General features: G+C 36.7%; 1 protein-coding gene and 1 pseudogene across 1 annotated transcript in view; one reads left to right on the top strand and one right to left on the bottom strand.

Annotated features, from left to right (window-relative positions):
* The window catches only part of NR3C2 (nuclear receptor subfamily 3 group C member 2), a 165,026-nt gene that overhangs the window by 42,915 nt on the left and 109,115 nt on the right, over positions 1–12,996 (bottom strand). Inside the window, 2 exon segments of the mRNA XM_032223548.1 lie at positions 764–1,099; positions 7,062–7,178. Coding sequence (XP_032079439.1) covers positions 764–1,099; positions 7,062–7,178 — 453 coding nt within the window.
* On the top strand, positions 7,422–7,576 carry LOC116513595 (annotated as a pseudogene).

The raw sequence follows: 12,996 nt of genomic DNA, 5'->3' as shown, positions 1-12,996 counted from the left end.
GTGTGTGTGTGTGTGTGTGTATGTATATCTACACACAGAGAGAGGGAGGGAGGGAGGGAGGGAGGGGGGGGGGAGAGAGAGAGAGAGAGAGAGAGAGAGAGAGAGAGAGAGAGAGAGAGAGAGAGAGAGAGAGGGGGGGGGGGGTAGATAGATATTTAAAAGCCACCCTATTTTCTATGGAAGATACCTGATATAGTTTCTTATTGGTAAGGAAAACTCAGTCACATATCAGATTAGTATACTGTTATTTCACAGATTTCCTGGCAAACTCTGGCTTCTGTAATAGAGGCCTGGTTATTAATATTATGAGCTATACTTCAGGAAAAGTCTGAAAACTGGTTATACACAAACACGCATGAAAATATAAGATTTATAATAAGAAGGAGCCATAATAAGAAATAATAGGAAAGTTCACACTGCTATATTCTTATATGTTCTAAGCAAATATTTATAACTTGTATAACAACAATATGTATTTTGAAAATACTCTGAGCATATATTATATTTATGGATATAAGTAGTATCATGCAGCTAATGTATCCTTTATAAAACCTCCAGATATTTTTAGATTATATCTCCCACAATGCCTCTTCTGAGAATTTGGATCTCCAACCCACATGAAGGAAAACTGTACACATGTTTTCTAATGACAAATGTATTCTTGATACAAAAGAAGTTCTAACACATTCTTTTGAGCAACGCATACCTTAAACTCAGAATGCCCTTATTAAAAAGTAAGAGTAGTCTTACAGAGTTTCATTACCTGGGAGGATCTTTGCCCATTTTACCACCTGAATCATCTGCTTGCCAGCGAGACGATTTAAAGTGGAGAGCAGGTGTTCTGCTGTGTCTGGTTTTGAACTATCATATCCTGCATACACAATTTCAGGCTCGATGTTTTCTAGAACCATAGCAGGCGAGGGAGTAAGTGCTGGTGAAACTGCAGATAAGTGAGGAACAAGTGCTGTGTTCACAGAAGGTTCTTTTGCTGGAGCAATATAGGTAAGCCCTTCTTCTGGACTTTGTGGTGGCTGCTGCGGCTGCTGAGGTGGCTCTTCGTGGATACCTTTTAACTTGCCCAATTTTTTTGACTTCCGGGCTGTAGCAAAGATGAATCATAAAATGGGGATAAGAATGTAGTTGTATCATACAACACCATAAATTATCCATCTTTTTTAAAAACTATGTAAAACACACAAATAGCACTGGGAAAAACCAGGTCAGTAATTGAATAATTATATAATATATAATTAGCATTAGCACTTGGACTTATATATCACTTCACAGTGCTTTACAGCCTTCTCTAAGCAGTTTAGACTCAACATATCGCCCCAAACAATCTGGGTTCTCATTTTACCGACCTCGGAAGGATGGAAGGCTGAGTCTTTCATCCTGAGCCAGCGAGACTTGAACTGCCAAACTGCTGGCAGTTGGCAGTTAGCAGAAGTAGCCTGCAGTGCTGCATTCTAACCACTGGGCCACCATGGCTCTTAATAATAACTGAATAACTCTTAATAATAATAGAAATATATTTTGAAGCAGGAACTTGCATACAATATTTCCCAAATATATTTTACTATGTATCTCATATGGATTCAGCAAAGCATGATTATTCTGTTAAATGCAAGCCACCATCATAAGCCATTTAAGTTCCCTTTATTAACTGAATCACTTATTAGTTTCTCGCTCTTTTGTTTTGTAATATTCTCAGCTAAGCTTTTTCTCAACTAGTTTTGAAATTGCACTTTATGATTCCTTTAATATAATTAACAGAAATATTGTTAAATGCAGCAACTCAAGTAACAGCTACCAAAATTGTACTTTAAATAATTCATATTTATTACCTTCTAATATCATTAGTAACCTGGGTCACAAACTAAGAACTTCCATATTACTGTAGAACATTTGCACAACTGCATAACTTTTATTTTCTTGAATGGCAAACAAGTCTGCATTATGGATTATTTTATCTAAACTCAATTACAATGATCTAGACACACAGATATGAATATGTTTTTTGGTATTATCTTATAAATTATTTTTAAAATAAAAAATATAAGTATTTTTATATTTCCTTATTAACATTCCATTCTTCATAGTATAAACTCCATAAACATGAGTTTATATTAATTTTATTTAAATGCATCAATTGCCATATAAAATATTTTTTCAAAGAAACAGTGGTAAATGATATATTTATTATGTTCAGAGTTGTCATTTAAAATGCATTCTATCCAGTTGTAATATACTTTGGTCTATACCTCAATGGGTTCGAACCCCTGGGCCACAGACTGGTATCCTGTTTCCCTGAAAATAAGACCTCCCCAGATAATAAGCCCAATCAGGCTTTTGAGCGTATGTGCTAAAATAAGCCCCTCCCTGAAAATAAGCCCTTCCCAAAAATATTGCAACACAGCAGCAGCCATGAGGTGACCATGCTAATCACCTCCTGCACCTCAAAAATAATAAGACTTCCACGAAAATAAGGCCAAGTGCTTATTTGGGGGGTAAAAAAACCGCTGTCTTATTTTGGGGGGAACACGATATCAGTCTGTGACCTGTCAAGAATCGAGCCATGCAAGTGGCAGGCAAGTAAGCAAAGTTTCATCTCCACATGCCCATAATAGGACTATGTAATGTTAAAGTTCTTGATTTAAAGAGAAACTAAGACATAATCAAACGTGTCTTGAATTTAGAAAAGCAAATTTTAATAAATTTGGAGCCTGGTTAAATACGATCTCATAGCAGGAAAAATTAATGGGAAAAGAACTCAGGATCAGTTGCATTCCTCAAGAAAGAACTAATAGTTAAACCACAATTCCATACAATCTCAATGGAGAAAAACAAATGGAACAAAAAAATAATTCAAAGTGGTTACACAAACTTGAAAATAAGATAGAGAGAGGAAATAAAAGGGGACTAAATCAGAAAGAAAGAAAACAAGTTGGTAGAACAAAAGAGGTGCCTATTAATCAGATAATTTTCATAACATAATATATGATTTATTTAGACACAGTACATATTAAACATTTGACAAAGTATCCCATCACATACTGATTAGCAAGCTACTTAACTGTTAACCATATGGCATGACAATTAAGTGGATAAGTATTTAGCTCAAAAGTCCTTTTCCATGGATTCTCATCAAATTAAAGAAAAATATCAAATGGAGTGGCCTAAAGGTCATTACTGGATAATTTCATTATTTATAGCTTGGATGAAGAAGTGGAAAGAATTCTTATAAAATTTGCAAAAATTGAATGAAATAGAGGAGAAAGTAATAAAATCAATAGGTTCAATAAATGGGCTAAATGTAAGAATGAAATTTAAAATGGACATGTTCAATATTCTTTATTAAGGAAATAAACATCAAATACAGAGTTACTGGATAGGAAATATGATTTTTTTTTTAGATTTTTAAACAATAATTTGTTACAATAACAATTTGGCATAAATTGGGCCACTGACAAATAAATAAATAAATGTTAGGTTTCACCAAGCAGTGATCCCCAAATCTCAAGAAATAATTTATTTTCTCCTGCCAAGCACCATGTTCTACGAAAGATTCAGAGAAATTGGACAGAGCAATCGAATGATAAGGGAACAACAACTGATTTATGAAGAGGTACCCAGGAGGCTGAGTATTTTCCCTCAGGAAATGATAAGTGAGAATAGATATAATAGCACTCTTCAAATACATGAAAGGGAGTCGCATAAAAGAAGATCAAGACCTGTTTTATCTTCTTCCAGAGTAGAGAGCATTGAAAAATGGATTTAAGTTCTTGGAAAAGAAGTTCTTGTTGAATGTTAGAAGAAAGTTCCTAAAGGTAAGAACCATTCAACAACGTAAGCAATTACCCAGGGATGGGCTCTCCTTCAGTAGATATGTTCAAGTAGAAAAGCTAGGCAGCCATTTCTCCAAGACACTTTAATTTTGATGCCTGCACTTAGCAGGAAAGTAGACTCAGTGGCCTAAATGGCCCCTTCTAACTTCCAAGATATATTCTTTTTATTATTACGATTCTTGGCACATTCAGCCAGATTTTTTTATTGGATTTGGCAGTTTTATTCACCTATCGAATCCTTTCCAAGGACCTGGAAGATGCTGCTGTTTGGTGGTGTTAAAGAGCTCTCTTACAATTAATTATTAGTTATTTATTAACATAAGTTTATCTGAAAAATTAACATGCACTTTACTATACAGAATGTGAGCCTCTTTTCACATTGTATAAGCTATTTTTATTTAATGAAAAGTAAACATAAATATAGATCTTTGTATGCATCATTACCCATTCACTCTGGAATAATATAATTATAATATAATTCAGTTGATGAAACCAACTGATTAATCCGGATCATATTCATATGAAATGTATGAATAATTTCTAAATGTAAACTATTTTTATGTATTAGCATACTATGTCAATATGTATAGAAATACACTTTTAAATTATTTAAGCAAGCTTTCTGAATTTTAAAAGCATACCCCAAGTTCAGCAAAACAAACAGATCTTTTATTACATCCCCCTTCACCCCACTTTCATTTTCCGGCACTGTTCTCCAGCTAGTTTATGCATTGTCAGCCAACTCTCCTGCTAACTTTGTTCAAACAATTTTGTCTCAACCAGAGCCAAGAATGGTCCATTCTCTTTTCAACTTGCTCTCTTGTTGCTTCCACACCCAAATGTTCCCTTTGGCTGAACTTTACAAGTCCTAAAAACCAATCCCTATTTTTCATTCTAAGCTCAAGATTCTCTTGCTCCACTCCTTGATTCCACCTCTGTTACTGAAGAGTAACTTTTATTTTTCTTTTCTTTTTCTATTCTACAATAATAATGATTCTTCTACCCATTTTAAGCCAGCTATAGTTTAAATACCTTACAACTTCTCATGTCTGAGTGATATATAATAAAGTACACTTTGCAGAAAATGCAGAAAAAATATTTTCTTTAGAGCTAAAAGGAACTTTTACAATAAGTAACTACTTACTACCACAGTTACCATTTCTGTGCTTCAAAAAATAGATTACAATTATTTGGCAAAAGAAGATATAAAAATGGTAATCATTGTCAACTACAGCATTGTGATCATCTGGAGTTCTGCAGCATAGATATGGTAGTACAATTCATCATAGTTTTTGTGCAAGACAAAAAAAACATCTAGAAACTTCATTATTTGAATTTCAAGCTGAGAAGAAAGTACTATAAATTGGGGGGGGGGGGAGGAATCTGCTACTCTATAGGGAAAAAATGAATAAGAAAAAAAGATATTAAATTGCAAAGAAATGAAGAAAAGCCTGTATGTTTCTGTGATGTACTACATTGAAATATCAGAGCGCAAGAATAGAAAAATACAACTTTTTAAAGAGAGTATTGAAATTAATATGTGTTATTTTACGTAATTCAGTTATACTCTGTATTTACATAAATTTGGGTAGCTGCTTTTCATGGCAATGTAGAAGGAGACCTATATCAAACTATGGGGCCAAAAGCCAGAAGTCAAATAGGATCACTTCTGGTCCTATTTTATTAAATTTTATTAAAAGATATAAGCTTTATCAGCTGTTAGTGAAGTCAATCACAGCTTATTAATGTTAAAGGTAAAGGTTCCCCTCGCACATATGTGCTAGTTGTTCCTGACTCTAGGGGGCGGTGCTCATCTCCATTTTAAAGCAAAAAAGCTAGTGCTGTCCTGTCCGAAGATATTTCCATGGGAATGTGGCCGGCATGACTAAATGCCAAAAGCACATGGAACACTGTTACCTTCCCACCAAAGGTGGTCCCTATTTTTCTACTTGCATTTTTTGCATGCTTTCGAACTGCTAGGTTGGCAGAAGCTGGGACAAGTAACAGGAGCTCACTCTGTTATGCGGCACTAGGGATTCAAACCGCTGAACTGTCTACCCTCCTGATCAACAAGCTCAGCATCTTAGCCGCTGAGCCACCGCGCCCCTTTTAACACTGATAAACATTACCTTTATTAATGTTAGGCCTTTTAATAAAATGTATTAGAAAGGTGCTGCAAGAATCCCTTGATGAATGTGTGCATGAAGCAACTAAGGAAACATATCACAACATCATCTCTTTTGTACACAACACACACATGCACATATGGAAAGGACAAATCTTGCATTGCAATGCTACAATGTAACTTTCATCAATCTGATGAAGCTTCTGGATTCAACTGTTGCTTTCATTTTAATGAGCAACATATTTCCCCCCTTCTTCCCCTCTTCTGAAGGACGTCTCATACAAATGCCCAAACAGAAAGGATCCAGAAGTGAAGACATTCTGCATTATGATAATCTCCAATTTCATTCAAGTTTTTAAGAAGAGATTGGACAACCATTTGTCTGAAATGGTATAGGTTTCTGGTTGGACTAGAAGGGGGTTGGACCTGAAGACTTCCAAGGTCCCTTCCAACACTGTTATTCTATTATGTTCTATTCATCTTTTTTTTAATCGGCAAATCTTCAATGATCCAGTTCACTTTAAAAAAAATATGTGACTAAAAGTTATGCTACTTATTTAACAGGATAAATATGAAATCATATAAATAAAATATTATTTGTTTAATTATGCAATTAAATCGTACATTTTCCATATTTTTACTATAATTAATTTTTTGTAAGCTGGAACATAGTAGGAGATCTGGCAGATAACATATGTTTTTCTCTGGTTAAACTTGATATTTTATTGGAATCTTTTCACTGCACTACCACAAAAACAATAAAGCAAGAAAAAAAATCCCTTCAACATGACCCATCCAATACTTCAGTCCAATTAGATACCTGATATTCCACTAAAATTTCAGTTATCATCTAACTCTCATCGTTGTTATTCCGAATTATGATTTATTTTTTTAAAATGAGAATGACAGTAAGATTTTACAACGTTTTATCAAATGTCTTTCCAGTAAGGAATTCAGGATAGAGTTTCCAGGTTCATCCATTTAATACTAATTTAAAAAGAATCATGTAACAGATATTTGCCAAATAAATAAATAATAATAATAATAATAATAATAATAATAGAAAGTACTAATACTCATAGTTTATTTACCTCCTAAATTCATTCCAGCTTGAAGACACTTCTGTAATCTGCAAGCTGGACAGTTTTTTCTTCGAATTTTGTCAATTATACAGTCATTCCGTCCCGCACATAAGTAATTGTGCTGCCCTGCAATAAATAAAAGACAAAATATAATAAATTCTATTTTAACAATATACAATAAATAAACTATCCACAACACAGACTCACAGCTCTAAACATGAAAGAATTGCGCTTCCAACTTTTATAACCTTTATATCTGCCAGAGGTATTTTAAAATAATTGCTCATAACATTTTTGAAAACACAATATTCAATGTGTTCAATAAATAAATAAATCACACCCACATCCACATATTTAAAATCAGTGAACATCGCTTTTCGGCCTTTTGGCTAAGATCAAGTGTAGTATCAGTGAACAAAGGGTAAAATCTTATTTACTTCTTTTATAATATATTCCAGATGGAATTTTATAAAATTCAAGAATTTATTATGATGCAAACTTCGATGAACTCAAGTTCATTCAGATCATCAAATGATACTATCAAAAATAAAGCTGTCTGAAGATGTATAAAAGGCTTTGTATGGCAAAGCAAGTTATACATTAAATCTGGTCAAAAAAATGAAGGAGGATAGTAAATGTATGATGCTTTGGGACACTGGTGGTGGAGAAGAATCTTGAGAATACCACTGTATAACCGTGCAAATAAATTAGTGGATAATTGAACAAATCAACCCAGAGATCTAACTACAGAAACAAATGCTCAGACTCAAATTATCATATTACCATGTAAGTCGTTGATGTTTAGTCACAGCTTTGAACAGTGACTGATGGGGATTAAAAAGTAACTTTGTGACCATTGTCTGCATTTACAACCTACAGTCTAGGGGTGAAATCAATGTACCTTCACTACCGGTTTGCAAATGTGAATGCATGCGCCACTTCTGCGCATGCGCAGACCTTCCGTGAATGCGCAGAGAATCAAAAACTGGGTGTGATGATATCCAGGTGGGTGGGAGGGCAGAGCCTGCTATGGAGTGCACCTGCAAAGGTAAGTAGAACAACGAAGGGGGGGGATTCGCTGTGCCACTTGATTTAGATTAGCTAGAAAGCAGGAAATCTGACAATTCTAGCTAATATAAATCACTTGTCACAGTTGATCATTGGAAATACCGGTTCGCCTGATCATATCATTTTTTTTTTAGTACCGGCTGGGGCGAACCGGTAGCATTTTTTACTACCAGTTTGGGTGAACCGGTCTGAACCAGTAGCATTTTCCCCCTGCTACGGTCACTTAGAACACATTGTATGCAATTGGTTTCTGCAACTTAGGCATTAGGCAAAGTGGTCACTAAGTGAAAATCTTTCGATTTTGACTATGCCTACGATTTTAGTTCAGCTTTTGTTTTTAAAGCATCAAAAAGATATGATCCCAAACAGCTATTGAATGCAAACACCGGGGAAGATTTCTGGAATTTGACTTATGAAGAAACTGGATAAAAGGACATATCCTTTTCCCTACTTCCCTTAAGAATGCTAACCCCAGGACTGGAATAATTAGCAAGAAGGAAATGGATGTTTGTATTTATATTAACTGAAAAGGAAGAGATTACAGGAAAGTGATCTTGCACTGGGGAATGTGCATTAAAAGGAATGCTCCAGTACCTGCTGTTTGCCTCGTACACTTGCAGGTAGAAGCTACAAGCATTTTATATTTGCTTCCCTAGTTTTCCTTCAGCAACATATGCACTGGGGATTAAAAAAAGTTAAGATGACAATCACAAATGAATATCCAAAGCCATACCCTTTTGTATGTGCATGTACTGTTCAAATTATGGGTATAATAAGAAAGTACAGAAACTTACTTCTTCCAAAACACTAGAACTTAAAGTTATACAGACTAAATAATTAATAAGGAAGTAAACTACAGCACTCCTCACAATACACAGCATTATTTTAATACAAAGATGAAAGGCTCTAATAAGATTTTAAAATATAAAATAACATTTTGAAATATTTTCATACTATATCTGGGCATAAGCATAATAACCCTTTCTTTAAAATATCTGAACTCAGTGGGGAAATTGCAAATTACACAATGATCATGCGTATGTTTTCATAAGAATGTTTTTCAGATCGAAAGCTTCAGTAATTCTAAATCTGATTAGTCAATCTTATTTTAATCAATAATCAGGAAATTACATAAAAACATAAAATAATAGGCTTAGTTGTTTGAACAACATTATTAGCTGTTGCCTCTTCATCGCTAGAACTCAAAGTTGAACTTCTGTACAAGTGATAAATAAATCTGCATTTTAGAGAAAAAGATTCACATATAGTTATATATTTCTCCTGAGTATTGACACCGAAAGAATAAGGTACACATTCTGAACATCCCTACAGAGCTATAATATGTAAGTGCTGAACTATTTCTATCTATTCACAAATAGACTTTTATCTCTTCACAGACTTTACAGGTAAGTATGTTCTGCTAGTGGGATATTAGGATATTACCTGCAAAAGAGCAAATTGAAGGATGTTGTGTTTAACCCTTGAAAGGCTTTCCTCAGTTTGGAAAAATAAGAATGTTGAAATATTTTACAGTTTCCCAAGGATGATCTACAACCTACGTTCTATTCCATTTGAAAACTTGTTGACTTCCATCTGATGTTCTGTAACATTTAATTTTTGACAGATTTTTTAGATATTAAATATGCTGCTAGTAATTCATATGATGCTGGTTTCTGTTCTAATATGTTTGATCTAGTGCAGCTTTCTAGTTGGAAAAATAATTGTTTACAAAAATCAAACACAACAAACTCATTAGTTTTAATCATCAGCCTAAAATTTAATTTTGGGCATGTCTATCTCTGTGATATCCTGGACAAAAATCGCACTATGCAAAAATCGCACTATCCATCATCATCATCATCATCATTAGGTCTGTGCAGAGCACATTGAGCAGTAGCTCTTCATTAGTGATGTGACCATTGTAAGAGGCGCAGAGGGTTCTTCTCAAGCAATGTTGTTGAAAAACATTTAATCATCTTGATTGTACATTTCCACATTTCACAAGCATATTGCATGACAAATATGGTATGACAAACTCCGGAACAGTTTTATCTTTGTAGTAATACTCATGGCTCCCAAATTGGGCAGGTACACTGAAACATGACCACTGCATTCCAATTCAATAGTTAATTTCCATATCTGCATCTCCATTGATAGACAAAATGCAACCAAGATAAATAAATTGTTGGATTTGTTCTATAGTCAGGCCACAGACTGTTACAGGACTATTATATTATTCTGAGCACTTCCAACTTGCATAAATGGTAGAATAGAGTAACAGAGTTGGAAAGGACATTGGAGGTCTTCTAGTTCAGGCCCCTGCTTAGGCAGGATACCCTATACCATTTCAGATAAATGGCCTTGGTCTTCTCAAAATTTATATGTAAGCCAATCTTCCTGGTGTCATTATGTAAATTGGTGGTCAATGTTCCCTCTAATTTTTTTTTAGTGTGTGCGGAAAATTATAGTGTTTGAGCGGCACATTTTCATGCCTGAGCATGAAACTTTTTAGACATAATTGCCATCAGAGCAGATGTTGGGCAGGGGGGCAAGGAGGAAAAAAGTCCCTGCCCTCTCCCTCAGACCCCCAGGAAGGAAGGAAGGGAAGGAAGGGGGAGGGAAAGGAAATGGGAAAGAAGAAAAAGGAAAGGAGAAAAGAGAGGAGAAAGGAAAGAGGAAAGGAAATGGAAAAGGAAAGGAAAAAGGTTTGGTTTGGTTTGGTTTATTCGACTTGTATGCCGTGCTATTCCTGGAGGGACTCAGGGCAGCTGACAAACCAAAAGGGAAGGGTCACAATACAAAAAAGTAAAAAGATAAAAACAAACAACAATACAAAACAATTTAAAAAGTCACAACACGCACAACAATTCTATGATCTAAAGTCAGCTGCAGATCCAGGAGAACTCCCAAATTGCGAACCCTGTCTGAGGGGCGTATAATTTGACCCCCCAGCCTGAGAGTTGGAATACATAGCCAATTTTTGGGAGGAAAAAACACCAGCCACTTGGTCTTGTCAGGATTGAGAGCCAGTTTGTTTACCCCCATCCAGAACCTAACATCCTCCAGGCACTGACACATCACGTCAACCGCTTCACTGAACTGGCACGGGGCGGACAGATACAGTTCAGTATAGTCCACATACTGGTGGTATTTTATCCCATACCATCGAATGATCTCACCCAGCGGCTTCATGTAGATGTTAAACAGGAGTGGGGACAGGACCAAACCCTGTGGCACCCCATAGTTAAGGGGCCTAGGGGTCGACCTCTGCCCTCCAACCAACATCGACTGCGACCTGTCCGAGAGGTAGGAGGAGAACCACTGAAGAACGGTGCCTCCCACCCCCACCTCTCGCAACCATTGCAGAAGGATACCATGGTATCGAAGATCACTGAGAGGTCAAGGAGCACTAGGACGGAGGGATGGCCTCCGTCGCTGGCTCTCCAGAGATCATCGGTCAGTGCGACCAAAGCAGTTTCCGTGCTGTAGCCAGGCCTGAATCCGGATTGAAAGGAGTCTAGATAATCGGTTTCCTCCAAGGACCGCCGGAGCTGAGAGGCCACCACTTTCTCAACAACCTTCCCAACAAAGGGGAGGTTGGAGATGGACGGTAGTTATTTAAAACGGCTGGATCCAAGGACGGCCTCTTCAGTAAGGGTCTCACCACCGCCTCCTTTAGAGGGGGGGAAAGGACCCCTCCCGGAGAGAGGTGGTCACTATCGCCTGGATCCAGCCCCGTGTCACCTCCCTGCTGTTCGCGACCAGCCAGGAGGGACACGGGTCCAGAACACATGTGGAGGCACTCACTGCTCCGATGGCCTTGTCCACTTCCTCAGGAGTAAGGAAAGAAAGGAGAAAGGAAAAGAGAAAGGAAAAGGAAAAGGAAAAGGAAAAGGAAAAGGAAAAGGAAAAGGAAAAGGAAAAGGAAAAGGAAAAGGAAAAGGAAAAGGAAAAGGAAAAGGAAAAGGAAAAGGAAAAGGAAAATAGAAGAAGGACAGAAAGGGAAAGGAAAGAGTGGAATGGATTGGTACTGCTCAAAAATCAAGTCTCAAGATCCTGTGGACCCCTTTAGCACAGGCAGTGCAACTCCACGCTGCTTCCCTCTCTCCACAAAGCGAAGGGTTCGCAGAAAGACTACCGAGCCCGGAACGGGGCTTCAGACGATGCAATGCCTGAGAAACCCCGGATGTGCAGAGAAACGCAGGCTACAACCAGTGAATCGTGTTTTCCCAGGAACCGACAAAGTCCCAGAGGACCAATGGGAATTTTCTCTTCTGCAGCATCATCAGTCTCCAGGCAGAGTCTTCCTTGATTTCACCAATCACCAGATGGAGGAGAGAGTTCAGTGCAGGGAGAGAAGGGAGGGAGTGGGTTATTTTCATCATATTTTAAGACATTAAAAAACACTGTGCGGCAGTTTGAAACTTCCGCATAGTGTTTTCTTGTTACGTGCGTTGCGACGCGGCTGCGCAGCTTAGAGGGAACATTGCTGGTGGTCATTTCTTGCAAGCACCCAATACAATGTCATCCACAAAATCTAAAGCTGTTGTCCAAAATCTAAATGAGCTGTTGTTCGTGGGATGCCAAAGCTTTGTTATCACTCTATGCATAACAAAGTCCATGGTGAAGAGAAACAAGAATGGTGATGGTATACACTTATTCCTGTATTGACATTAAACAAGGTTCTGATTTTAGATCCCATTCATATATGACAGCTGGAATTATAATACAAACTTTTAAAGATGTTGATAAAAACATTGAGGACTAGCATAGGATTTTACAATATTTCATAATAATTCTCAATGAATTGAGTCAAATTCCCCTTTTAAGTCAATAAAATTGATTACTACTGGCTTCTGGAATTCAATACTCTGTT

This window comes from Thamnophis elegans, chromosome 9 (genome assembly GCF_009769535.1).
Source record: "Thamnophis elegans isolate rThaEle1 chromosome 9, rThaEle1.pri, whole genome shotgun sequence".
NCBI lineage: Eukaryota > Metazoa > Chordata > Lepidosauria > Squamata > Colubridae > Thamnophis > Thamnophis elegans.
This window is presented reverse-complemented; position numbering and strand designations above follow the sequence as displayed.